The 26013-nt window shown below is 44.7% G+C and overlaps 1 protein-coding gene across 5 annotated transcripts; it reads right to left on the reverse strand.

Annotated features, from left to right (window-relative positions):
• Positions 1–715: 715 nt before the first annotated feature.
• On the reverse strand, positions 716–24151 carry TRAF5 (TNF receptor associated factor 5). 5 transcript variants are annotated; one of them, XM_074817960.1, is made up of 13 exons: positions 24069–24097; positions 14182–14321; positions 11864–12012; positions 11143–11362; positions 9923–9980; positions 8564–8665; positions 7829–7993; positions 7444–7521; positions 6998–7072; positions 6631–6723; positions 5527–5667; positions 4832–5000; positions 716–4315 (listed from the first exon to the last, which is right to left on the reverse strand). In XM_074817960.1, exons 4-13 carry the CDS (start codon positions 11355–11357, stop codon positions 3738–3740), a joined length of 1674 nt encoding a protein of 557 aa, XP_074674061.1. In that variant the 5' UTR covers positions 11358–11362; positions 11864–12012; positions 14182–14321; positions 24069–24097; the 3' UTR covers positions 716–3737. The 5 variants fall into 5 exon arrangements, with proteins under 5 accessions (XP_074674061.1, XP_074674056.1, XP_074674059.1 ...); XM_074817955.1 differs by having other exon boundaries at positions 11143–11513; XM_074817958.1 differs by lacking the exons at positions 11864–12012; positions 14182–14321 and having other exon boundaries at positions 11143–11513; positions 24069–24151.
• Positions 24152–26013: the final 1862 nt, after the last annotated feature.

Genomic DNA, 26013 nt, shown 5'->3' on the forward strand with positions numbered 1-26013 from the left:
CAGCTCCCAGGACAGCTCTGGGCGGGCCCGCGCTGCCCCCGCCGCCGGGCGCGGACACGGCCCTGCTGCTTGGCTGCATCTCCGCGCGCGCAGATGCGGGTCAAGCATCGTTGGCTGTAAATCAACTAAGGGAGCTTGAGGCCTGTCCTGGGACCTGGCTTCCCCCTCCCTCCCGCTGTGGGGAGGCTGCTCTTGGAGCTGGGACACCCCGTGGCACTGAGCGAGTGTTTGAGCTCTCCCAGAGGAACAGGAGTCGGATGCTAACGTTGTACCCAAGCTGATTTCCAACACTTTGGGCTTAACCCCGTCAAGTTTCCCGTTTCCATTTTTAAAATACCATGTTCTCACACATGAAGTAATCATGAGATACTGCAACAACTCCTCTGTTACTGACTTGAACCAAAACAAATCCAGCCTCAGCTGAACCCCAACCTGCTCCAAACAGAAATAACATCCCAGTCTGATTCCGATAGATCCTTGGACCTCATGGATCTTCGTCTGATCCAGCTTAGCTCAGAATTTACTGAACTTCTATGTGCAGCTGCTCAATGATATTCAGGTATAAACCAAAATATCTGTGACACACATTGATTCTTAATCTAAAGCGGCATCCATTTTTTTTTTTATTGTAAACAAATATCCAGTACTCCACATCCTTTTAAAAAGTCTGCTTAAATCCAGCCAAAAGGAATATATGCCACACTCACTCCAGAAGGATGGTAACATTATTTATTGTTACATTAGTTTACATATACAGTGATGACATTTGGCTAGAAAAATGCCTGTATTGTAGTAAGAGATATTCAAACAACTACAAACTGTCAATAAATACATTAAAAACATAATGTATGCTGATGTAGAAATACCCTACGCTCTTTTGGTTACTTACCCAATACAATATTATTGAAAAGTTTTTTGGTGTTTTTCATGCAACATCAAAATTGTTCCCGACAACTCATGCTATATTTTTTTCTTTATTAGGAATGGGATGAAATTTAAAATCCTGTTTACAAGTAGTAAAAATTGCTGAAAATTTTAACATAAATCTCTCAATTGTTGTAATAAAAAGAACCAATTTAAAGAAGGTTGTCTTTAAAAAAATTAATTTACGCAACTAATTCTTTATAAAACAGGCAGTATTTCAAAAGGGATGTTTCCATCACCCAGGATGAATCATTTGTGCTTCAAAATTTTAAAAGGAATATTCGTGGCAAAAACCTAAACCCATCTGGTAGGTAGAGAAGAGATTGCAGTACAGACTGGCTAAAAGTGAACATGCTTTCCAAATCTGTCCAGGAACACACTAAACACTTATCCACGTCACTATGCCATCACCTACTCTAACAATTAGAAATGGAGTTTTAATAATACTTAGCTCTTTTCATGCTCAAAATTCTTCACACACATTTAAATAGTCCTAACGCTTCTGCAAGTATTATTATCCCCATTTTACACTTGTGGTGGTGGAGGCAGAAAGAGCTGGGAATTTGCCAGGATACAGACCACATCCTTTCCCTCTTGCCTCCCTCGATTCTCCAAGTTCTTTATCACTTTCTATATTTTACACTCAACATACTGGAGAGTCCCAGGAAACATGGGTAGTATGTTTCCGTCAGTTTTTAGTGGTTATTATGCAAGTTGTGCCACTTTGAAAGTTGCATGACAAATATTAAAGTAATAATTGACATGAAGTCCACGTCCGAGGCTAGGGATTGACGTCCCAGAATGCCACACCATTTTCAAACCAAGCTTGCTCTTTCTGTAATGAAGTGTTAGGGACACAAGGCCTAATTCTTTCTGTCGTACAGCCAAAATGACTCTTAAAGTCAGTCATGGCCATACAAAAGAATAAAATCTGGCCCTCACCACCTGTCCCTGGGAACAGAAAGCCCCTACAGTGGCCCAGTATGTCCTGACATTGTACAACAAAAAGGACATCTAGATCAAAACAAAGATTTCATATGTGCTAACTTGCCATAAGGTACAGATAACTAAGGTCTCTTCCCTCCCACCCCTAAATTTGAAAATATTTGTGTCTGAATTATGTCCTAGAAACCCTGTGAGAAAGTAAGTGCCTAGCAGTGAGATTGCAGATATAAAGTACGGTATTTAGCTTTTATCTTAGTATCAATCCCCAAGTCCTATTATTTCAGTTGGTATCAACATCCTGCACAGAAAGGGCATTTTTGATTTTGCCACATCTGTCCTCTTGAATTTTCTATCTTATGCCTTGCAGTCTGTGCCTCGTTTTGATTTTTATCCTGCCTAGCTTACTATTAGTCTAAACCCAGCTTGGTTTCTTGCTGTCTCCTGACAAGCTTTGGGTTTGCTCTGCCAGTGGCCTGCAGGAGCAATGGATAACATTGCGGTGTTTCACTACCTGATCTGTGAGAGATGAGAGACATGCAAAGTTCTGTCACTTGTAATAACAAAATAACCGAGTGTGCAAAATTACATCTCTCTTACAGGCACCCAAAAGGCTTTAAAAAGGCACGTGTATTCTTTGTCACTTGTTTCTCAGTGCCTGATCTTGGTGGGTTTAGTGTGTCTCCAATAAACCCCATACAAAGCACATGTTCCCTTGGAGGGAACTTGGAGTAAAAACTAAGATTTTCAGACATATTTCAAAGGTAGCGGTTGTTCCTCAGCAGCTGTCTCACCTTTTAACAAATGCTAGAGCTGCATTACCTGTGAGAACTGGGTTCTTACAGCAACCTCACTCCCTAGTCCATTTTCCTCCTTCTTTGCCAAACATCCCCATTTCTAGCAGAAGGGAACAGTGCTTCTTACGTGGGCTTCTCAAGCAGATATCCAAAGCTCTTCCTGCCTTCTGTAGAGCTGGTAGGCCAGAAAGCATCTCTTTTGTGCAGATGTGGGAGCAAAAGTACAGGAGTTTTACCCCACTTCTTCCAGCAGCACAGCCAAGAGCTGGCAGGCTGGCTGAGTACCCTGCTTCTGGCTGTGTCCTGAGAGGTTAGAAGCACCTGCAGCTTCTTTTGACTGCAGATGGGGACTGTGGATGTTTACCACCAATGGAAATCAGTCCCAAGGCACTAGGCAGGAACGGAAAGGACGTAACAAAGCTATTGTGACCTGGGGGTACTCTGTACAGCTGAAATACCAGGCTAGAAAAGTAAGAGGCATTGGCATCTTCCTCTGGGCTTTCTGGAAAAAACAATTAAAACAAAACAAAACAAAACATGCAAGATCCCAGGCAAATGTTTTCCCTGCCTGACTGAAGCCATTCTCCCCGCTTCAAAAATCCAAGAGATGGAGGGATCAAGATACATTGATTCAAATGTGCTAATGTTGAAATGTTTCAATTTCAGACAGGTGAAATGCACTTGCACGCTTGCGTATGGCTTCAGTTCTGTGTGAGGGACGGGAGCCCACAGGCCTGCTTGGGCTCCAAGGGGGCTTACTGGAGGAGTTTCATCTCCAAATGCCAGTCTGGTGATGGGAGCCAAGCATTCCCCCCAGCCTGGACTGAGCCAAGCCTGGATCGGATGCGTGTTCACATCGAACTGGACTTCTAGCTGCCTTAAAAACGCAGTCTTGAAAAAAAGGTTAAAAAAGAAAAGGCTGATGCTTTGGCAATTCATTATCTGTTATGCAGTCCAAAAGCCTCGAGACATTATCATTAGCTTGACTAGTGGCAATTCACTATTGCATGGCTGGCAGTCACCAGGAAAGCATTTCTTAATGATTAAAGCAGTCACATCGATCAGGCGCGCTTGTCACAATTCCTCCAGATCGGTTAAATCCACAACCACTTTCAAAAACAGAGTGTCATCTCTGATGTAGGTGTTCTTTGTGTTCTCCAGGACCGTGTGCGGCACGAAGCGTGGACATCCGGAGGCAATATTCATTTCTCCATCTGGCCTTTTGAAACTGCTGCTATTGGGGTCAGCTCGAAAGACTTCCACGATGTGATTTTTTTTCCCACTTTGGTCCAAAAGCATAAGTGTAACTTTTTGCTTGAAAGGCCACAGTAGCAGCGAGTCAAACTCCCCTCTCATCACTACGAAGTAGAGAGAGACGTGTGTTCCCTTTCCTGAGCCATCCCCGTTCAGGTAGGCTCTCGCGCATAACCTGTACCCGCAGCGGCTGGTGTAAAAGGGTTGGCTGAATATGGAGAGGACACGGCCTTCCACTGCTTCTTTTTTCTTCATCTTGTAGTCTGTGATTTTCCAGATTAATTTCCCATTGTAGCATGTGCCTTCCAAAAGCTTAAATCGTTCTTCATTTTTATTGAGCTGTGCTTTGTGAATATTGATCTGGAGATCGTGTTTGCTGGACTGACCTTCCAAAACAACTGGGGGGCGGGGGGGAAAAAAAAAAAAAAAAGGGAAGAGAAACATTTGGTAAAATAAATCTATCAGAGCACCAGATACAAAGAGCAACCAGACTTGAGCTGCCAATACTGAACTACTCAAGCCTGAGTACAGGCTGTTAGCTAGTGTTACGACATCTGTTAACTTTTTTTTATTGTAATTGCAGCTTGTAGTTGAATAAGGAAAATCGGTAACTATAAACCAGATTTAATGCCTGCCTATGGACAGTACCACTGCCTCCATCACAGTGCACCAGCCTGATCAAGGCCAGCTCTCTGGCCCTGCAGTGCCACAGGAATTTGGGAGGTACTGTGGAGTAGGGGAAGGCGGAGGACGCAGCACACACCACCACGGGTCGGTCTTAGAAAGTGAGAAGAAGAAAGCCCTTTCTGGCAAAGACTTGCAGTTGACTGTAGCACCAGAGCCTCTACCTAGCCACCAGTAAATCAGCAAAACTCCCACACCTGTGGAGAAAAGAACCAAAAATCTCAACATACCCAAGCGCTGATCGTATGTCTCCATCAGGGCAATCTTCTGTTTTACATTTTCAATTGTGTCGAACAGGGGTCGCAAGTCTAATTTGCTTTGTTGCTGGTTTGCCATCTGTATTAGCTGTTTCACTTGCGATTCCAGGCGTGCAGACTTATCCAGGTGACTGGCCAGAGCCTTCCCAGTTCATGCCATTGGAAGAGGATGGAAGTGGAGACAAGAGACATTCATAAAATCAGCCATTTCATTTGGAATAAAGAAGCCTTTAGCATGTCAGCAGTATCAACTATATGGTGCATTCAAAGTATTCGGCTGGCTTAGGAATGTATCCAAATGCTCCTTTATTCAACATTTAATGAATTTAATGCTCCTGAATTCAGCACTGACTGAGAAACCACCTGTTACTCAGATCCATTCACACTACATCACTTTATTCAACTAATTATTCAAATTTACACCTGCATATTTGCCATGAGGATCTGCTCATGAGGATTTACACGGTGCTTTTGCCCAAATCAGATATTCAAACTTCCTTACTGTTTAAAATGAAAAGACAATACTGTACTATAAAAAACCCGAGAAGGGCTTGTGAAGTGTCTGGGAGATTTGTTATTGCCCTGCTATTAATGACAACTACTACTGGATAAACATATTTCAGGATGCAAGAAAGCAATTGGCAAAAAAGGTAAAATCAATGTCTCACCTGCGTGCTTACCATCAAGTTGGTATTTTTACCAAACAACTGTGTAAACTGTCTGAATTCTTTCTCACACTTTTTAATGGCCTCTGCTAGCTGCTGGATTTTAATCTCTTTACATTCCAGGCTCTTATACAGGTCAGATATCTACAATTGGAAAAAACAGAGTAAAAATGCTAAAGCACACCGAAATATACAACGATGAAATGAAAACACATATGACTGTATAGGAGAAAGTAGAAAAGTTTACAATGCAATGCCTCTAACTTAGCTAGATACAGCACTACTAAATTCACAATTCATGGATAAGCACTGGCAAGAAGTGAGCGTAAGGTAATCATACTCTTCAACAGATCTGTGTGGCAACAGGTGCAAAGAGACTCACATCTCTCATCCCTAGCACGATGATCCATTTGGCTCTGTAGTGGGATAATACGTACCTACATGAACACACGTGCATGTGTGTTTCTGTGTGTATGTATATAAATTTATTTTTTTTTTCTCTGATGAGGCCTAACCAGTAAGAGATGAGTCAGTGAGGGATACTAACTCCAAAACCAAGTTGGAGCACTTTGGGGCACTTATTTTTAGTGTAAACAAGCAAAAGAGTAAGTCAACCATCTGTTTGGATGTCTTTGCCTTAGTAGGATTGGGCATACACCCAGTGCTGGGAGTCACAGAAATGATCATGAGTGGAAAGGTGCTTGCAACTGGCTCTGCACTACTCCGAGACACCTTTACAGAGGGAGGTGACTTGGGCATTTAAAGGCTCCTTTTTGAAACAATCTGACCGGCCACTAAAACTTTAAAATGCTTTATCCCCAAACCTTGTATCCACTGTAAGCAGAGACCAAAAGCAAATGAGGTGAGCGATGGCAACGAGCCTCCCACTGTGCTTGGTGGAGAACATACATGCCTAAGCACAGAGAGGTTTCCATCTAATTGACTGACTTCACTAGAAGAGCTTATTCTGACTTCTGAGGTGTGCAAAGATGATAAAAACAGTCTCTTAAAACGTAGCTGAGCTAAACCAGGCAACACATGTAGAATCTCGTATTATCCTCCAACCAGCCAAGAACCGCTGAAGAGTGCTCGTTAAATACGACATACCTGTTCTTCCAACCGGGAGTTCTTGTCTAAAATCTGCAGCATGTGTTCCCTCAGGGCGCCATTTTCATGTTCGGCAAGTTTCCCTCTTTTAACCTTAGTGAGGCAGAGGGGGAAGTGAAAGAATAAAATAATAAGATACGCAGATTTTTGAAGCTATTAGTAAAAAATTTATTGATGCAAGCATTTAAAATGTCTCCTATGTGCTTTGAAAGTGAGGGAATGGCAGTCCTGATTCTCTAGTACAGCATCTTAGCCAATACTAGAAACGGTTGTGAAAAAACAAAAATTGGTTATTCTGATTATTTACTCCGATTGGTTTGGGAGACAAATTCCAGTCCCACCACAAACAAGATCTATAAAACAGTACCTTTACAAGACAGCCGTACTGCTTATATGGGCAGTCCACTTCTGCCTCAGGACACACCGCGTGGTGCTTTTCAATCTGCATATATTAACAAAGAAACTTGTAATGAAATAAATATTAAGTAACATGCCACACTGATAAAATCTGAATGCCTCCATAAAGAGTGAATAAAGGCCAATGTCATGAACCACCACTCATGTAAACAGGAAAATGAGTATTCAGAGTCAATAAGCAAGCCAGATACTTTTCCATACTGCAAAATACCAATGGTTTGCAGTGACCGAATATCTCACTTGTAAGATGGGACATATATCCCTTTTAGGACCAAAGAAAATACTTGGAGCAATGAAGGTTTATTGCCATGGCCAATGTGGTCTGCAACATAACCTTCAGTTTTCATAAATGTGTGTGATCTGCTGAATTACAGTATATGAAAAAATTAATAGTACCTCCTTTTTCAGAATTATTTGTGAACAGTTTTGGAGACAAGGCACAGGATAATCAGGACAGTCATTTTTCTCATGATTCTGGGGGAAAAAGAAATAAAACAAGGCAATGGTTTGCAATTTTGTTAAGTAGTATACAAAGAGGAAGCTATGCAAAAAGTAATCCCAAACATACACGTGCAAGCCCCCTTTCACATTGTTGTTCATAAGAGAGCAACAGTAATTGGTATTATTTAAAGCATATTTATTAATCTTTCTCATTCAGCTACTCAACCGAATTTTGTTTCAGGAGTTGTTAAGCCCCACTGCAATGTTGGAAACTTTTCACTCAGCAACATTAAGAGGAAACATGTGCTATGGATTCCCAGGAAATACTTTATAATCTTACCTTTATGTTAATTAACACCACATATTTATTACAGTACTGACACATTTCTTCTCGAAATTTACAGTGCCGGCTCAAATGCTCTTTCAAGTCTTTCCGAAGAATTTGATCACAACATCCATCATTAGTGCATTGCACGCTTTCAAACAAACACTGCTGAAGATGCTCCTGCAACATGCAACAGCAAATTAAACCCTAAAGTATTTCATCGCATCTGCAGGTACCCAACAGACCCAGAGAAACATTCGGCAATTTGGCAACAAACAAAACTCCAAATACTCCTTCCTCCATAAACTTTCTCCTTTTCCAACCTCAAAACTAAAGTGAATGTGAAAATTTGGACAGTCCTTTGTATGACATCTACTTTTCATTCAATTGATATACCGAAAAAAGGCCCAAATGGCCAGTACATTTTGGCAAGTTTTCTTGAATCAACCATCACGTGGCACCTAAGCATAGAGAAGGCATGTAGAGACGCTGTGGATATACTAAAGCTACATAAAGCAAACGGTTCTTATTAAACAAATAACCAAAGGCAAAGCTGGAACAAGCCAACAGCCATAATATTTTGAGTTTAACATTTTTTACTTACAGTGAACAGCTAAGTCATAATCTTTGTACTTAAACCACATTGCTACAATAACTCTGAAGTCTGAAGACAATCACTGGAATTTAGCTTATGATAAATACACAGAGTTCGCATGAAAACCGAACGCTTCAAAATTTGATCAAACTAACCTGATATCGTCCCAGAATTATTTTTGAACTGCAGTTGGGAATGTTTTTGCAGAACACATGCAAGTTGAGAACTTCTCTTTTACAGCAGTTATCTTTGAATACCTGTAAAGAAAGCAAACCAACCTTCATATGCAGACACCTAGGATCTTATAAAGAATATAGAAAAGCAAAACATCACAACAAATCTTTTAAGCACACAAGTGTCGACTCCATAATTGTGAGTACAGTTCTTGATAGCTCATACTGAAAATGTATACTAAAAATAAAAATTAAAGCATATATGAATTTTCAAATAAGCATAGGGTTTTTTGCCCATATAGTTTTTCCACAGATGCTGGTCCAGCCCACAGTCAGCAGGATTAGTAGCTCAGGAGCTACACAACCACTGCCAGAGCCTGCCTGTATCTAGAAGAAAGCAGCTGGAGCTAATGGGCCCCAAAGGCCAAACCAGCTCTGTGCATGCTCCTCTGATGTTCAAGCAGTGCAGCGGGCCTTTGGGATGCTGAGATATCCCTTCTATAGACTCTGAGAAACAGTACTGTTCCCAGTTGTGTATGCAGAAGCAAATTAATTCCCCAGGGCAAACTTTCAGTCTGATTTAGAGATCCTCCTGTAAGGAGCATTACAAAGCTGCTCACTGTTGCACTACTGCCATCAAAATTTGCACAAAATATAAAAAGGTGAATGAAAAACAAAAATCATGTGGACAGTCTGATTACAATTTCCTATCAGGAATAGGGGAGAGAGGAAGGAGACATTTGATTTCACTGGAAAATGAATTCTGGCAGGACCAAGTATGTAGCATACTTTCAAGCCTTGGCATATAAATAAGAACAAATGAATCCATTACAAAAAAAAAAAAAAAAAAAAGTACCTTGCAAAACAAGAAGCATGAACTTATCTCTTCCTCTAAAAAGTTACCCAAAAGTGAATTAACTCTCCAATGACATATAATGAAAACAGTTAAGTCAGCAAATTATAACCAAGTGAAAACAAAGACAACCAAATAAACAAGATGACCCAGAAAGATGGGGCATTAAAAAGGCAAGTCAATAACCTCTCCACTAAAGACATCTGATGACTAGGGAAGATTTAAAACTGTGAAACTCTTCGACACTTTACTGGAAATACAGAAGACTAAAATGAGATAACTTCAGAACATGAGGTATAAAATAAAGCTTCAGCTAACACCCATACTTCTTTTCTGGGAGAGGATCACTGAATACACTGCTTCCCTAGTATGAATTCAGACACAAAAACTGCTCTGCCCCTGAGGACCAGCAGACTAAGAGCCACCTTGTTCTCAGCTGTCTTTTCCATGCAGATGTTGACTGCTGAAATAAAGCTACAGCCACTTACCTCGTGCATTTTTATTGTTTCTTTGTCGACAGGACAGGTGGGTACTGCATTCAACTCTCTAGATCAAAAGAAGAGTCATGTTAACCCACAGAAAATTTTATTCATTTTACGAAACTGGGCTATGCTAGACTTTGGCTCTGGCAGAAGTCAGTACTAGATACCATAAAAACTAAAAAAGTGCTTTAAAAACACTTTTGTCTGGCAATTACACAGACAAATTCTGCCCACAGCTCTAAGAGGGCATTAAGCTGCAACAGTGAATATGTAACAGAAAGCAGAGTTTGTCCTACGAGCATCAATAAGATTGGTTTTTAATTAAGAGGACTTTGTCACGCTCTGGCCATCTGCTGCTCACAAATGTCATATCTGAAAAAATCCCATCGCGTGCATTAAACCCAGCCTTTGCCTAGCACAAGCAGCGCGCTCCTTGCTACACCAGTAAAAGAAGATCTAATGGCTCCTGTCTTAAAAGGCTTCCAGAAATCCTACAATAAGGGACAGGAGAATGCTTACTGAGGCAGTGCAAAAGGGAGGCAACCCAGAGAGAGAAAGCAGCAGACATGAAGCATCTAAACTTCATAAAAAGTAAATGGTGACATCCATCCACAGGAACAGGCTCCTCTGAAGCCTTCCTGGGCCAAGTCCTGCCCTCGGATACACCAAACAGTACGTAATGTATTCCCAGGCAGCCCTGAGTGGTAAACTCATTTGTACCTGCAGATAAATCCCAAGCAGATGGATGGCAGCAGCCTGGTGATCTGACTGTAGTATTGGGTAATGCTAACATCAGTTTTATAACTCAACTAAAATCAAAGAAATCATACAGAAGCAAATGAAAACTGCTTAATCTAACCACCAGTGCCAATACCATGAGACATTAATGCAACAAATTCATCTGAGCAGCACAATGCTAGACAGACAGACCGAAACAGCATCGCACACAGTAGGGCTTAAGCTTACATCAACAATTTCTTTATGCTAACTTCCCTGCAGTTACCAAGGTATTCTTCACCAGCACCGGCTAAGGTCTTTAAAGACACCTTTGAAACACTGAGCACGCAGTCACTGAGCTCAACAGAGTCTTTCCATTGACTCCTTCAGCGTTTTATCAGATTGGTACTATTATTATGGCCCTCACTGCTGATTTATAGAAGGCATTGACTTCTTTTTAGGAAGGGGACCACAGGGATCTTCCAGATACAGGAGGAATTTGCACTGACCTCAAAGAAAGAATGCACTGCTGGCAAAACCGATGCCCACATCCCGTCTGGTGGGGATTGCGAAGGACGAGGTGGCAGTAGGCGCACTTGTACCGGTCTTCTAAGGTTTCAACAAACTTGTAGTCGGCGTCAGGCTCAAAGTCCAGAGAGACAGCGCTGGCAGAGTTCTGGCGCGTGAAGATGCCTGAGAGAGCAGCAGGTTCGTCACAGGCCATGGGAGCTGCACCGGGAACCAGACACAGGGAGAATCCCTTCAAATATGCACTGGCAGCCACGCTGGTCCGGCTACTGCTTTCAGGAGGCTGCTGCTCGCGGGAGGGTTGTCATCGGCAGCAGGGTGCGACAGATTTTGGAGGGAAATGTGGCACCAACTATGGAAGAACAACAAAACGCTTAGAGAACCACAAAATGATGGTTACACGACAAGCATCAAAGCACACTTCTTTGGAAAAGAGTTTCACAATCTGAAAATTGTTCTGCAGAATGTTTTTTTAAATTTTCTTGCAGCAGCTCTTAGCCTCAAAAAAATTACAAGAGTCACAGACCAAGGTGCGGAAAGCACAGGCCAAGCCTTGGCCCTAATATCTGCCAGGAAAATCTATACAACGCAGAGCCCACCCACATGACTTCACAAGTTCACTGCTGCACTGGTTCAGGCAGGAGACAGCTTTGTGGTTCACAGCAAGGAACATACAAAAAAAAGGCAGCAAGGGGATTTTACCTTCAGTTTAGGTGTTACAGGAGTCAAAGCCTCTTAACTTGACATCTTTCTTTTTCCCATTGATCACTCATTTATAGCAGTAAACTCTAATCCTATTTTTTCAGAGTTTTACTGAATTATATGCAAGTTCTTGGCTATATTAATCCTGCCTGAAAGAAGTGGTGGAAAAAAAAAAAGAAAGAAAAGCAAGATTGCAATCAGAAATATGATGCAAATTTTTCTCTCAACCTACCAAAGCTCATACACAGCACAGGAACACAATGTTAATTTTCTAATAGGAAAAACCACCAACATTTGTTTCCAACCCTAAGTCACAAACCTTGAGATATGCCACCGGTCCCTCAATCTTGCAGTAGTTTTTTTGCAAGCAGCTCAAGACCTAGAGCCACTCTGGTTTTCATTTCTTGCAGCTTTGCATTCAGAAGACTTTTTCCTTACAGGATGTGTACAAAAATACAATGCACCTGAGTTCTTAGATCGTTTCTTGGGGGAAGGGCTCAATTTTATAGCTGTGCTGTGGGACCCTATTTCTCCTCTGCATACATCACCTGCCCTGTCAGTCAGTTGAGTCACTCTTACTGGCATCAGCACCTCTCCAAGAGCTCTGACTCAGCTCTTGTAAGGTCACTGAGGGTATCTGCTGCTTTTGTGGGGAAGCAGGACCAACACATCACGATTAATAACCTTATGGCTGGCATGAAACAGTGTGCCAAGTACTGATACCTTACCTCCCTGCTGCAATGGATTCCTGGCCCATGAAAGCAGCAATAAGTACTATGCTATGCACTACTGTGCTACAGCCACAGACCACCTTAGGCTTCAGAAAGCAACATCCATTTTCCTTTCTACTTTAATATCCCACCCTGGGTGAGGAAATCCTGCGGACAGATAAAGTACCTGATTCAAAAACAAGCCAAAGCAGTTAACCAACGAAAATTTCACAGCAAAGATACGTCCTCCTGTAACACAGCACCCTTGTTGATGGTTGTACACAGTATTTACCTGCCCAGCTTGTGAGAACCTCCCTGTCCTCCACCAGGCTGAATGTCAGACTTACTCCAGCACAACCGGTCATCTAACATCAGTAGCCCACAGGAATACAAGCCCTAATCATATTCCAGGCATAAAGACTTATTACTCCAACTGGAGTTTGCAAATTACCCCGTTTGGTCCCTCCAAATGAACAGCCATCTGCTTCAAACCAGAGATGATTGTCTATGTCAGTCTTTTCATTTTTAAACAGGTGGCCTTTTCTTCTCTGAAAATGGGGTTCCCGGTTCTCTGACACTTATTAATGAGCAATTCTATATTCCTCACATTAACCAGAGACACCCAAATGCAGCCCGAGGGATTACCAGCCTTATGCCTGGGCTGTCTTGGTAGCAGATGCCAGCAGCAGAGCGTGCCTGCTGCTTCAAAGGCAGACGAAGAGCTGTCACCATTAACTTCCACAGCACAGACTACCTACAGGACGAGTTTCCTATGAATTTGTTCTGTCGTTAGTCAGTGAGAACCCTGGAACACATTTCCTTCCTCTCTCTCATTTACGTGGCATTCCTGAGTCCTATTACACTCCAGGACTTGTATAATCTGATGGTACGGTTTAGCAAGTTAATGCTGCACTGTATAAAAACACGTAAAAAAATTAAAATTAAACTACGTTTTACCCATTTTGCCTTTAAGGGTCTACCTTAACTCCAGAAATACTTCCAGCTGGGGTTAACATTATATATATTTTAGGCAACAAAGTTGTGGGATGCATTAAGAAACACAGTCATCAGCCCAAAATCCCATCCAGAAACTCCTTCAGAGCTCTCGCTGCTCATTAAATCAACTGCATTCATTCCCATCTCTTTCTGCAAGGAGCACTCTGCTGTGGAACGCCTTCCAACTCTTGCTGAAATGAGAGCCCTTATCTCCTTAAACGCCTTCATGACGCACCCAACCCAGATCCCATTCCTAAAAATGGAGACTCTCAGCATCTCCACGAAAGTGCCTCCTCCACCTCAGGAGTTGCACAGCTGAGGGCACCTCAGGGCACAGGAAAGAGCATTTCAGGTGACAGGCGAGCCTGCCAGCTCAGAGGGCAGAATGGAAACCTCTGGGTGCCCAGAAGACCGGGGACATTTGCCACCACTGCCAGACTTGCAGGAGGTTTGCTGTGGGGTTTGCAGCTGTTTTGCTGGAGGAAATGGGCTGCCCCAGGACAGGGCCTGTGGATGGCGATGCTTCACCCAAGCTGGAGAGGTGCCTGTGTGAATCAGCTGCAGAGATGGGCTCAGAGGAGTTGAGAAATGGCAGCCCTGTGCCACACCTACCACTGGCCAGCGCTCAGCGGGATGCAATCCAAACCATCTCAGGAAGCACGTAATCCCAGCGCCCACCAGTGACGCAGGGCAGATTGCAGAAGCTCTTCTTCCACTTCTGGCTTCCAGTGCCCGCGCCTGTACTCTCTGAACTGAAACCAAAGGGAAACCGTCAGGGGAAAAAGTGTTTTTCTGTGACAGCAAGAGCATGGCAATGGTTAACTGAATCAATTTCCTGCTTATGATAATGCCTGGCCTGCATAGGAGATGAGGTATGCTTTCACTTCTGCCTGTTCACAGCTAAAAGCAACGGGAAGGCATCCTTTCTTTACGAACACTGCGATTTTTTGGCACACATGTGAACTGTAATGCTGTTTTAAAATATTAGAGTGGCAGGCCCACACTGAATAACGATGCTCTTGTGGCAGACGCACAACGCACATGGTACAGGGATTTTCATTGCAACTCCACTGCAACAGCACACACCCAAAAAAACCCCAATGTACGGACACTGAAAATCTACACGTCAAAAAAAATGGATTTCCATATACTGAAATAAATAGAATTAATTCTGACCGTGCATAGAAAAGTAGCAGGAATTACCAGAAGCTAAGCCCAAGTCTGCTAGAAAAGAGTGGAAGCTCAATGGCAGTGCAGTACAAAATGCTCCCAGCTGCACCTTCCTACCATTTCAGCATCCCAGCCCTGCCTGCACCAACAGAAGCACACACGAAACACTTCTGGAGCAACTCTTTATATAACAGTGTTGGAGGCAGATGCTTTAACTTCACTGGAAATAATCCAAGAGGGAGAATTTTCCTTACAAAAAAATAAACTTGCTTAAATGTGGGCTACCCTGTTTTAACTACCACCACATCAAACTGAGCCCAAATGTTTTCCATTAAAATGCTCCACACTTACTATATCTTACCGTTCAGAAACTGAGCAAGACACAAGCAGAACATGATAATAAGGAGAAAAATCAGCATGGGCATGACTTACTACAACATAAAATTACATTCACATTTTTAAAGCCATGTTCAAATAGTTCCCTCCAGCAGCGCTGTTGCCTGTCTATGCCATCTGCGGTCAGGTGTGCAACGCCAGTATCACACTGAACTACTGTAGACAGATTAACATTTTTTAGCCACAAAGCATACTTCCTGCACACATAGAAAACCATCCCTATAATGTGGTCAGTCTTTTTAAAGAGAATATGTTTTTCTTTCTTCTCTCACTTGAAGCCAAGCCCCCTAAAAGGTCAGCAGATTACCCCATGAGCTATGAGTGCACCACTACAACAGGCTGCCGCACCAAAACCTCCAGGACAGCAGACCCAAGGCACAGGCACTGAACGCTACCACATCTTTTACACTGAGAAGGGCAAACATGTGAGTTGTTACCACAGGTTTGGTCATCAAGCATGGACAAGAAGACAGGATCCTTGGCCCTGCTGCCCAGCAAAGAGGGGCTGAGATCATGGCTTCTGCCAGGTTCCCTGTGTGAGGGGACAGTAACACTCAGCTACCCTCCAGGACTGGGGTATTGCTCAATAAAAAGCACTGTGATCGCTTCCTTAATTATCATGCTTCCATGAAATACATATAACAGGGCATAGAAAAAAAGCTATACACCTATGTTCCTATAAACCTAGCTCTAGTTCAGCTCTATTGCTTTGCCCTAAGGCACCCAGTAGGGTCAACTCTTAGAAGATGGTCTGTCCCTCCCCGTGAAAATTATCTACCTTTTATGGTACATCAGAACTGGAAGCCTGTCTTAGTCATGGTGGGGAAAGTTTTGTCATATTTAGAGGTCTGAGATCAATTCGCTTCACTGGGAGCTGACAGGCAGAAATATGATTGAGGGGAACATACCTTGCATTAAAATGACCCTCTCCAAGCTGCCTTATAAACTAGGTAGATTAGCTGCCTCCAGTATTTTTGAATTAAAATAACAAAGTTATATACTTTGCTACTAATATAAGGTCCTCCACAAAAACACTGTGTTTTGGGGACAAGAAATATATGCCCCAACTCTTAACATATGGAGTGGAACAGGTAACAGAGTCTGCTGAAGAATGACTAAAAAACCCTATACACATTTAAATACGTATTTAAGATGTAGCAGATTATATGGAGCCATGTGAAAACAGCAGATGATGACATCTGACATCACTGAGGGATTATTCTTGTCCCTTCCAACCCAGCAAGAGTTACAACATTTTGAATGCTGACAGCAAAACGCACTTGAAGAGCCTCCCTGGGGCGAAGGACCCCGGCTGCATCATTTGTGGCCCCCCAGCCCAGTGGCTACGGAGGGAAAGGATCCCCTATTCCACCAACCACCGATACTCAGGGCTTGCTCCTACTTCACTGGGCAGCAAGACAGCTTCAGGAGCTCTTCTGCTGTTGTCCCAGTCACTTAAAAACTGCTGTGCAGTGACCACCTGGTGCACAGGAAAGAATATTTCTAACAGCAATAATTTCCTATTGGATATGTGCCTGAGGCCCCACAGGGGATGTTGCTGCAGAGGGCAGCAGAACAAATTTGTTTTCTTTTGTATATAGACAATATTATTCAATTCAAATTCGAGTATTACGTTATTCTCAAAGTACAGTAGAACGTTACTAAGCAAGCATCAGTTTGCTAATCTCCATAGGCAAATTTTCACTAAGCAGTGTAAAATAGTAGGGTTTCCTTTGCATAGAGTTACAGTCAGGCATTACAATAAATCCCCATAAGACTAGACCTCATTGTTTTTTTAAGACATAGATTACAACACAGCATTTTAAAAAAAATTTTAAAAACCCCCACTCTTACAACTAACGAAGTGTATCTAGTGCTGAAATAGCTTTGATTTTACAGCCAGCTTGCTTATTTGCTACATCTACTCTTTTCCCTGGATGTCCAAATCATTAAATAATTAATTTTGTATTATCAAGAAATCTCTCTATGCCTAATCAACACACTACTGTTACAGTAATATGCAAAACTTTTGCCTTAAAATAATCTCATTCACAGCTGGAAAGTAACTTTGTTCCCATCACTTCTGTAGCAATACCTGAATGTTTTACTACCCTCCCAAGCACAGAAATTTCGGTAAGAAGGCACCGTCACTCACCCCTACAACACACTGGCACCACTTTGCTGGGTCAGGGGGTGAACTCAGTTCCTGAGATCTTTCAGGGTCTGCAGTCTTCCCAGAAGACAGCTTTGCACCGCTCACAGCCCCCTGTGCCACGGCTCACCCCTGAAGAGCCCTTCAGAGATGAGAAATAATTCTAGCAACATTAGGCTCCTGCTGGCATTAACAAGTTTTGGTAAAGCTGTACCTGAAAACTGTAGCTGGTCCTCAATGGAGAGAAAATGAGAGAGAGCGCAAGAGAGAGAGAGTGCACCAGCGTAAGCTTTGTGGTTAAAACAACAGTACGAGCATTTTAAAACAGCAAGGGAGTGGAAATCCCCCAGCGTAGCTTTGAAAAGATCATGTCTAAAAAGGTTTTAAAAGCGTTAGGACGAAAGGCAAGCCATTGAAAAGTATTTTCCTTTACTGCATTGATGTAGGGACTGCAGATGGAGCAACACAAGGTTACCAAGAACTTTTCTCACAGTTTTTGAGCAAGATACAGAGGAGTTTTCATCTTTCACAAAAGTGGTGGCTGATGTGACCAAAGAAAAAAAAAAACATGGGCAGCAGGAGACACATACGGATGCAAGGAAACCCAGGTCCGAGCCTGTGAATCTCTCCATGGTGGCCCTGGAGAGCCCAGGTGGACCCACTCATTGCGGGAACCAAAGGGATGGCTCACGGGGGAAACAGCACCGGCCTAGTCACAGAACAACTGCATCAACTCACACTACAGGCTGCGCAGGCATTTCATACTTAAACCAGAACTCCCCAACCGAGATAAAATCCATTTTAAGAAAATAAATGCTTATATTCAGGTTTGTAATAATTTAAGTGGCCATAAACCCTAATGATTTTGTAGACCGAACTTAATTGCGCACACAGGATTCCTGGCACCCTTCATCTCCACTGACTTTGTGTCAGCCTCCTTCCCCAGACCAAAACGTGCTGTCCGCGCAGCAGTGTCATGGGCTCTGTCTCTAGCCCCACTGTTTCTTTATCCTCCTCTGCCTCCTCCCCTGGCTTTCTAGTCTCTGGTTCTTTTTCCCTCCCCTAAAGTAAGGTATCTTATTTTCTACAAAAGCAGTAATTTTTAAGTCTCCTGTTATTTAAAATACTAGTTTCCCAAAGAAAGATTCTATTCTATCTTGTAGTAAATGCAACACATACCCTCTTTAGCTTTTTCCCTTTAACTGAGCTTGTTCCCAGAGCATTTCTAACCTATTTCAATTTCCATCTCCCCTCCCAGGAGGCATCTCAACCTACTGCATGTTTTCCTGAACCTTCTCTGAAGCTCTGGAACAGATAAGTCATCGCTGAAGTCAGTGGCAAAGGAAAAGGCATCGATTCAAAGGCATGCTGCTTCTTTATGGGATCAATTAAATTGATCCAAGTTGTATTTCTAGATGCAGCCTAAGATCACTTCTATAGCCAAGCTTTTTAAACCAGAAGATACTCTTTCGTCCTTGCCATGAACTCATGTCCTCAGGGTGCATCCTGGTCAAGCTGTTGACTATACACCACCTCTGCACAGGTTGACATCAGAACAGCCAAACAGCTCATACGTGGGCTTTCCTCGAACCTGGTGGCTCTGGAGAAAGGATGGATCTGGTTGGTTTCATCAGGAGGAGGCAGCACTGCAGAAAGTGTGGTGCTCTGCAAGCACAGCTCCAGGAAACACCATCTGCTTCTGGGAAGCTTTGGGGAAAACCCCAAATGGAGAAGTTGAGTAGGAGCAGGATCTTAATTTTAAACAATTTCACTCTGCAGATGAGTAGAGAGTAATAGGCTGGTGTTATTGTTTGCGGGCAGCCCTCAATCTCCTCCAGCGCCAATGCAGTTCTGAAACCCTGACCAGGTTTCAAGCAGGCTCAAGGGGATGAAGGTAAGTGAAAAGACGGAGAGCAACAGCACTTCGGAAACAGAATGAAGGAAAAGAAAGACATAAAGAAACAAAAGTTACTGAAAAGAGGTAACAATAAGGGACAGAGATCAAGACAACTAACAGGTTTTAATTTTTTTTCTTTTAGCGTATTGGAGCCAAAGTGAAGTCCTCACTTTTCTAACGGGTCATTACACATTTTGCAAAACTAGTTCTTCGGGGCTTTTAAATTTGTCTCCTTCCCTTCCCCAAGGGGTCATGCTATCCAGGACTTCATTTGTTTTGACCATTCAGTTGTTTTGGTCATGAGTACCTACTCAAGGCATAAGACAGTCTTGGCTTTAATTTTCCATGCCCCTGACCCTTTGACTTAAGTCTTAATGAAGAACTTAATCAGCAGGCATACAGAAACCTACAAATCAACTCAATGGTTATTCATCCAAATGACTAGGATAAACTCATATTTTGCTAAGTCTGGCCACCCCCTTCTTCTGACGTGTTCCCTCATTCCAGGGGTAAACGATTACCCCTGCTGCAGCCTCAGGAATTCATGAATTCAGTGGATTTTGCTCTAACACACACATGTATTTGATGACATATGGACACGCTTTTTCTAGTGACAGTCGTCACTAAAAAGTTAACTGCTAATGTCAAAACCCAAATGCTATCGGGGACCCCATGAACTTGCTGTTGGGAAAGCAGTGACAGCAAAGATTGTCACCATTTTGTTTTCCTAAAAACAGGGGAAAGGAGGTGTTCTTAAGAAGTCCTTCCCATGAGATCAAACTGGACAGGCTGGAGATTTACAGAGGTACGAACTGTGCCCTTCGCTAAAGGCGATCTGCAGTTGAAGGCTGCACTGCCACCCGTCCCTGCACGCTGCCGCAGCCAGGCACAAGTGCAGCTGCACAGCAAGCCCCACCACTGCCACAGGCCTGGATGGGTGTCAGGAGCAAGGCACAGGGACCTGCCTGCAGGGGTGAAAGGCAGAACCACCCCTTTTGGCATCAGGCGAGATGCCTGTAAGAAGGATGCTAAACATGCCTTGGGCAGCACCCAACCCCGCTCTCGCTGTAGGCACCAGTTTTAGCTTTATTGGTCCCAGCAGTGAACAATGTTGCTGGTTTTAGTGACCTCAAGGTACATTTCAGACATGACCAAGGATCATGTTCATAATTTCTCAGTAAAAAACTGCCATGACACAAGGTTTAATGTCGATGACAGCAATACAGACAAATGGACAAATTTTTTCTTTACAGATAGCGCCCAGTAGCCTCCTGTATCTTTTACAGATTATGTGATCTGGCAACTGTTTGTACCTGCTGTCTCTAAGGCAATGAAACCCTCGATTTTTGTTTCTTTCACATTTAGTAAGGGCCACATTCCAGTTTCAAGCACATGGATATAGCAGACGAAACTGAAAACCAAGACGAAACTTAGCACATGTCTGATCATTGCGCGTCTCACAGCGACGACTTCAGGAAAAACTGCTTTGTACATTGTTCCTCTCCTTGAGGTTTGGTTAGTCAATAGGTGGCTTTGCGTAATAATAATAATAAAAAATAACTTTTACATTTCAATATTATCTTCTGCAAAATAAGCACAAAGCAACATACCTACCCTTAGAGAATCCCTGTATGCAAATGTCAGTACATCACACACAAAAAACTCGCTTCATCAGTTCCCCCCCCCGCCGAGACAAACATGCTTAACTATAGAGCACTCTGGGTAGTCCCATATCAAAACCACTGCGGTTTAGGGTGCAGACAGTTTCTCACACACTTGTTTATTTGTTGCAGGACTGAGCTGGGAAGACTATGGAAATTTTTATTAACAATAGGCATGACTCAAGTTTCTTCACCTTCCTGAGCCCAGGGTAAAGAGGCTAGCTTCTTCCCTGGGCTGAGGGAAGAGCGTGGAACAACTGCACATTGCAGCCCAAACTGTTACAGATAAGTGACTGATGACTAACAGTGTGAATATTAACTCTTCACTCTCATTCTCCAAGAAACTTGGACAGAAAAGGACCAGAAAACGAAAGAAGAGAGTCTGAAATCCTCACCACAACCCAGGGCCCAGACCCATGGGCGTGCTGCAGCAGCACCCTCGGGCATGCTGCTGCTCCAGGCAGGCCAATAACTGTTGCTGAAAACAGCATGTCTGTGAGACAAAAGAAACTAGCTGTACCACTGCAGCCACCACCAACTGTATTAAGATCAGGAACCTGAGAAAAGTTACAACTCATACAGACTCCCTGGAGGGCCAGAGAGAGTAAGACCTCTCCATAGTCAGCTATTTATTGATGATAAGTAACATCTATTTATGTAAAATCAAAGGGTCAGACAAAGAGTTGAAGACAGAGGGCTACAGGTTAGCTTAAAGACAGGACACAAATAAAGCCCAGGAGATCAAGCACCCTACCTCTGCCCACCGAAGGGATTTGGCAAAGTGACCCAAACAATACCCAGCACAGAATGAAGAGCTCCTGACCTGGCCCGTAGCTTTGACAGCTGGGTTTGTCTTAGGGAGACTGATTAGGGAGTCTGTGGGGTGAAATAAAGAGCTGTCTGGTTTCTGCTCTTAACACTCACTTGAAATTCCTTTTGTCGAAGTCTCCAACAGCAGCTTTCTAGCTTTAAAATCTTGTCCCCTCCTGGATATCATTCCTCATCCTCTCTAAATTCCGCAATTACTCCCATGCCCTTTGTAGTTTCTGTGTGCACCCCAAGCTTTTCTTTCTTCCTTCCTGATGTAACCTTGAATCTAACGTTTCAGCACCTCTTCAGCCAAAGTTTCCTGCCAACTACTCACAGATGTGCCCTATTGCTGCAGATCATCTTTCTGCATAGGCAGAACTCCTGGCCTCTCCTCTGGTATGCAGGCAATGGATGACCACCAGCTCAGAGGTAGCCCACTGCTGGCCAGCCTTTCCCAACAGGCCTTCGCCTGCACAGCCCCTCAGTGTCCAAACCTGACACAGCCAGCCCATATTCCACTTAGGTCCATAACCTTCATCTCTCTCTCAGGCTTGAAGTGTTAGATCTTCACAATGTCTCACCAACTTCTCCTGCTTCATCTCTCCAGATGATACAGTATTTCTTGTCCACTTAAACAAATAAAACTCTTGTCCATCATCACCATCCTCTGGTTTTCCAAACACTCATTTCTCTTCAAATGCAATTATTTACCCACCCAGAGTGCTGTCGCAGGGATCATTTTTCTAAGCCACAGCTATAACCACATCAACTCTCTGTCCATCCCTCCACTTCCCCACTGCACCAAAACCTCTTGACTGTCAAAGCCTGTTCTAGTCTCCCTCCACTTGCCCCTGCGTCCCCTCCAACGATTTACAAGGGCTGGTTTCATCTCTGGCCAAATGATGATACCAGACTCCACTGCCTCCTTGTTATGTATTTGAGCAAGCGCATACTGGGAGGGCAGATTTTTTTGGAGGGATATTAGCAGGCTCTTCCACTTCAAATCTCTTCTGTAAAACCTCCTTTGCCAAGCAGCTGGGAACAACTGGCTTCTGACCATCACGCTGGTCCGGAGGGCCACACTGTCTCCTATCGCTCTTGCATGCAGCTGTGTCCCTCTCTCACAACTTCAACTACAAACTCCCTTCAGCCAAAGGCTATGGTTTTGCCCGGTGGTCACGCAGCTCCCAGCAGACCAGGATCCTCACCCACGGCAAACGCTTCTCCACATGACAGAAGTAAAACAGATAATCGAGGCTAACAGCAAAGGAAGTTACTCTGGGTGGTTTTAGGCCAAGCGTAACACACGACCACCACTACTCACACTAAGATCAAAAGCAACAATGCAACGCAGTCCTCGAACAAAACAAGGCAAAGCACAATACTAGCCAGGCCAGTATTCCTGCACGAGAGCATCCCAGAGCACCTCAATTTTAGGTTTATCGTTAAACTTGCATGCTCTGCGTAGGATCAGCTGGGGTGGTTTAAAAATACGACCGTGTTGCTGCTGCCAGTCTGGAGACATGCCTGACCTGAATACACCCAGCTATTTTTAGCACATTGTTGCACTCCTTTCATCCATCCCGTATTTATAAAACGGAAGTTATGAGGAAAGTTGCTCTTGGCGGGCACCGGGAAGGCGAAGCCAAGCTAACAATAAGCAAAGCAATTCAAGAAGTGCAACAACAGGAGATCTCCATTTTTCCTTCTAAATCTTAAGTGTTGAAAATATTTGGTGAAAGCCGACTGCCTCAGGATGCTCCCAGAGCGCTGTTAACCAGGGAAAACCAAAGCACCGGCTGCTTCTCCCCGCACATGCACCGAGGGGAAATTCCCTCGCCCAGCAGAACCCAACTGCCACCGGCGGGGGGTACTTGTCACAGTTCCCCGCAATACAGCGAGACCCGGCCCGCCGCAGCGGCGATCATCCGAGCAGCCCCGGCTTCTTCGTCCCCTCCTCAACCTCGGGAATCCCAGCCCCGCCCGCCCCCGAGGCGCGCCCCGGGCCTACGCGCGCCCGCAGCCCCGCCGGGGGAAGGCGGCCTGGCCGCGCCGCGCCCCGCCCCGCCCCCACCCCCGCACCCACCGGGCAGGGCTGGGCTCCGCCCCGGGGGCCGGGGGACACCGCCGGCGCCATGAGAGAGGGGCTCCGCCGCGCCAACGCGGAACTCGGGGGGGCACCAAGTGCAGCTTTCCTCCGCGGCCCTCCTTGAGAAGCGAAAAGGAACGCGCCTCGCAGCCCTCCGCCCTGAACCGAGGGGGCCGGACACCCACCGCCCGGGGCCTCCCGCCAACCGGCCGCCACCCACGCGACGCGGAGCCGCCCCCGTCCGCCCGGGGGCCTTGCGCAGCCCCGGCCCCGGCGTGACCCCCGCGGCCCCGCCCGTCCCCCCGCTCCTTCCCTCCGCCGCACCTGTGCGGGCTCTCGCTGCCCTCCGGGCGGGGCCGCCGCCGCCGGCGGAGGTGCGGGGCCGCCCCTGGCTGCGCGGGGCGCGGCTCCGTGCGCTGAGGCGGTGGCGGTGGCGGCGGCGGCGGGGGGGGCGCGGCGAGGAAGCGCTACTGCCGCCGCCCCCGGCTGCTGCTGCTGCCGCTGCCGCCGCCCCTCCCGCGGGCGGGAGCCGCTTTCGGTTTCATGGCAACCCCCGGGCGGGGAGACCCCGGCGGCGAGCACTCCGCCACGCCGGAGGCCGCCGGTTGTTCCCGGTTAGAAAGGAAGCGGCGGTTCCCCCTGCGCCCGCAGAAAGGGCCGCGCCGCTTAGCTGTAGTGGCGGGCGGTAGCTGCGGGCCCCCGCGGCGTGGGAAGGGTCCCCGGCAGCCCCCCGCCGGCTGGGAGTTCAGCCCGGGGCTCTGCAGCCTCCCAGACACTCTGGAGGGTTGGAGAAAGCCCGGACAGAGGGTCCTCCCCAGGCTGTGATGTGAGTTCTCTGGGGTGGGCTACTGAGAGTCCATGGCGAGCAGCACCGCTGCCTTGGTCAGGGTCAGCAGATTTTATCCGCTCCTCCCTTGAGCGATACACCCTGCCCGCATCTCTGCCTGCCTGAAATAGTTAGTCTTTTTTATTATTTACATCTACAGTACCGAAACAGCAAAACAAACCCCATGCTAAATACGCAAAGAACACAGACAGTAGCTGTTGCCACATGCCAGTGTTATTTGCCAGTTACTCAAGACACACCAAAGGGTTTTTCACAAATGCAACGCAGCCATCCTCCAGCCAACAGCACTGATGCAATGCTTTACTGCTCATTCCCCATCACCTACTGCTGCACCTTGTTCTTTCACATTAAGCCACTTCTAGGAAAACCAGTCTCTAAGGAAAATGCCATACAAAAGCACTAAGGCTGATGAAAAAAAAAAAACAATCGGAAAAAAACAATTGGGCTGTGTTATCTGGATTGTCTTAAGAGGAGCTCTAAAAAGAATAGTAATAGAATGGTTTCAGAAAGATTCTGAAAGATGCTAAAATAACTCAGACTTGCCCCTACCAAGGGTGTCAGTCCATATTGCACCAATTCCAGGAGTCCAGTAAATGTGTAGAGGCCTTTACTGCAACATAGTCCTTTTAAAACACTCCCTCTCTAGCAAAAATTGAGGACTTTTTTTTTTTTTTTATCTTTTAGGAACATCCTGGTTAGTCTACCACTTGTCTGGGAAGTTCACAGGAACATCCATCAGAACAACAGGCATCATGTTTCTGTAAGTAAATATTTATAAACGTAAATGAATAGTTTCTTTGGAGATGGGATCGGGTTCCTAAGGCGGACATTTGCTGCACTCATGATCCTCCTACTGCAGAACATTGTAATTGCCCAGAGCGGAGCCTTGTGGTGACAAAGATCTGTCAAAAGCATCATCAAATATCAGGGTGCAGGCATTACTTTTAAAATCACAACTTTTAAGATTCAGTGAGCATAACAGGAGGCCTGGTTTGCATTAAGACAAAAGTCATATCCCTGAAGCAGCAGTAGAGATCACAATCCCTGAATGTCAGTGCTTCCTTTCGTGCCAGTCCAAGGGAAAACTTTCATGTCAGTAACAGCAATGAGGATTTATTTTGCTGCTAAATTATTTCAGTGTACCAAACTACACTGAAAAAGAGCTTTAAGATTAAAGAATAAGTGACACAACTGCAAAGTAGCAGCCTTCACTAGTGGTAAAAACTAAGCAGTATTTTTTTTTTTTTAAAGTTGGACTGTAGTATCAATTTTAAGGATGTCTGTGAGAAAAAATAGGCCAGTTACTTATTAAACAGTCCAGATACTGTTGCCTGTACATTTTGCCTCTCCCCCCCGACTATAGATTTTTGATGCCTAATCCATCAGTAACAGACTACAAGTGGCATTAAAGTTCATGTTTGC

Source organism: Strix aluco, chromosome 3 (genome assembly GCF_031877795.1).
Source record: "Strix aluco isolate bStrAlu1 chromosome 3, bStrAlu1.hap1, whole genome shotgun sequence".
NCBI classification, from domain to species: Eukaryota; Metazoa; Chordata; class Aves; order Strigiformes; family Strigidae; genus Strix; species Strix aluco.

Coding starts and splice junctions, on each gene's coding strand:
- TRAF5 (XM_074817958.1), bottom strand. CDS start 11,357: ATGGCCTGTGACGAACCTGCTGCTCTCTCAGGCATCTTCACGCGCCAG. Junction 7,994..8,563: donor TAATTCTGGGACGATATCAG/GTTAGTTTGATC, acceptor TGCATGTTGCAG/GAGCATCTTCAGCAGTGTTT. Junction 4,316..4,831: donor GACATACGATCAGCGCTTGG/GTATGTTGAGAT, acceptor CCCGCCCCCCAG/TTGTTTTGGAAGGTCAGTCC.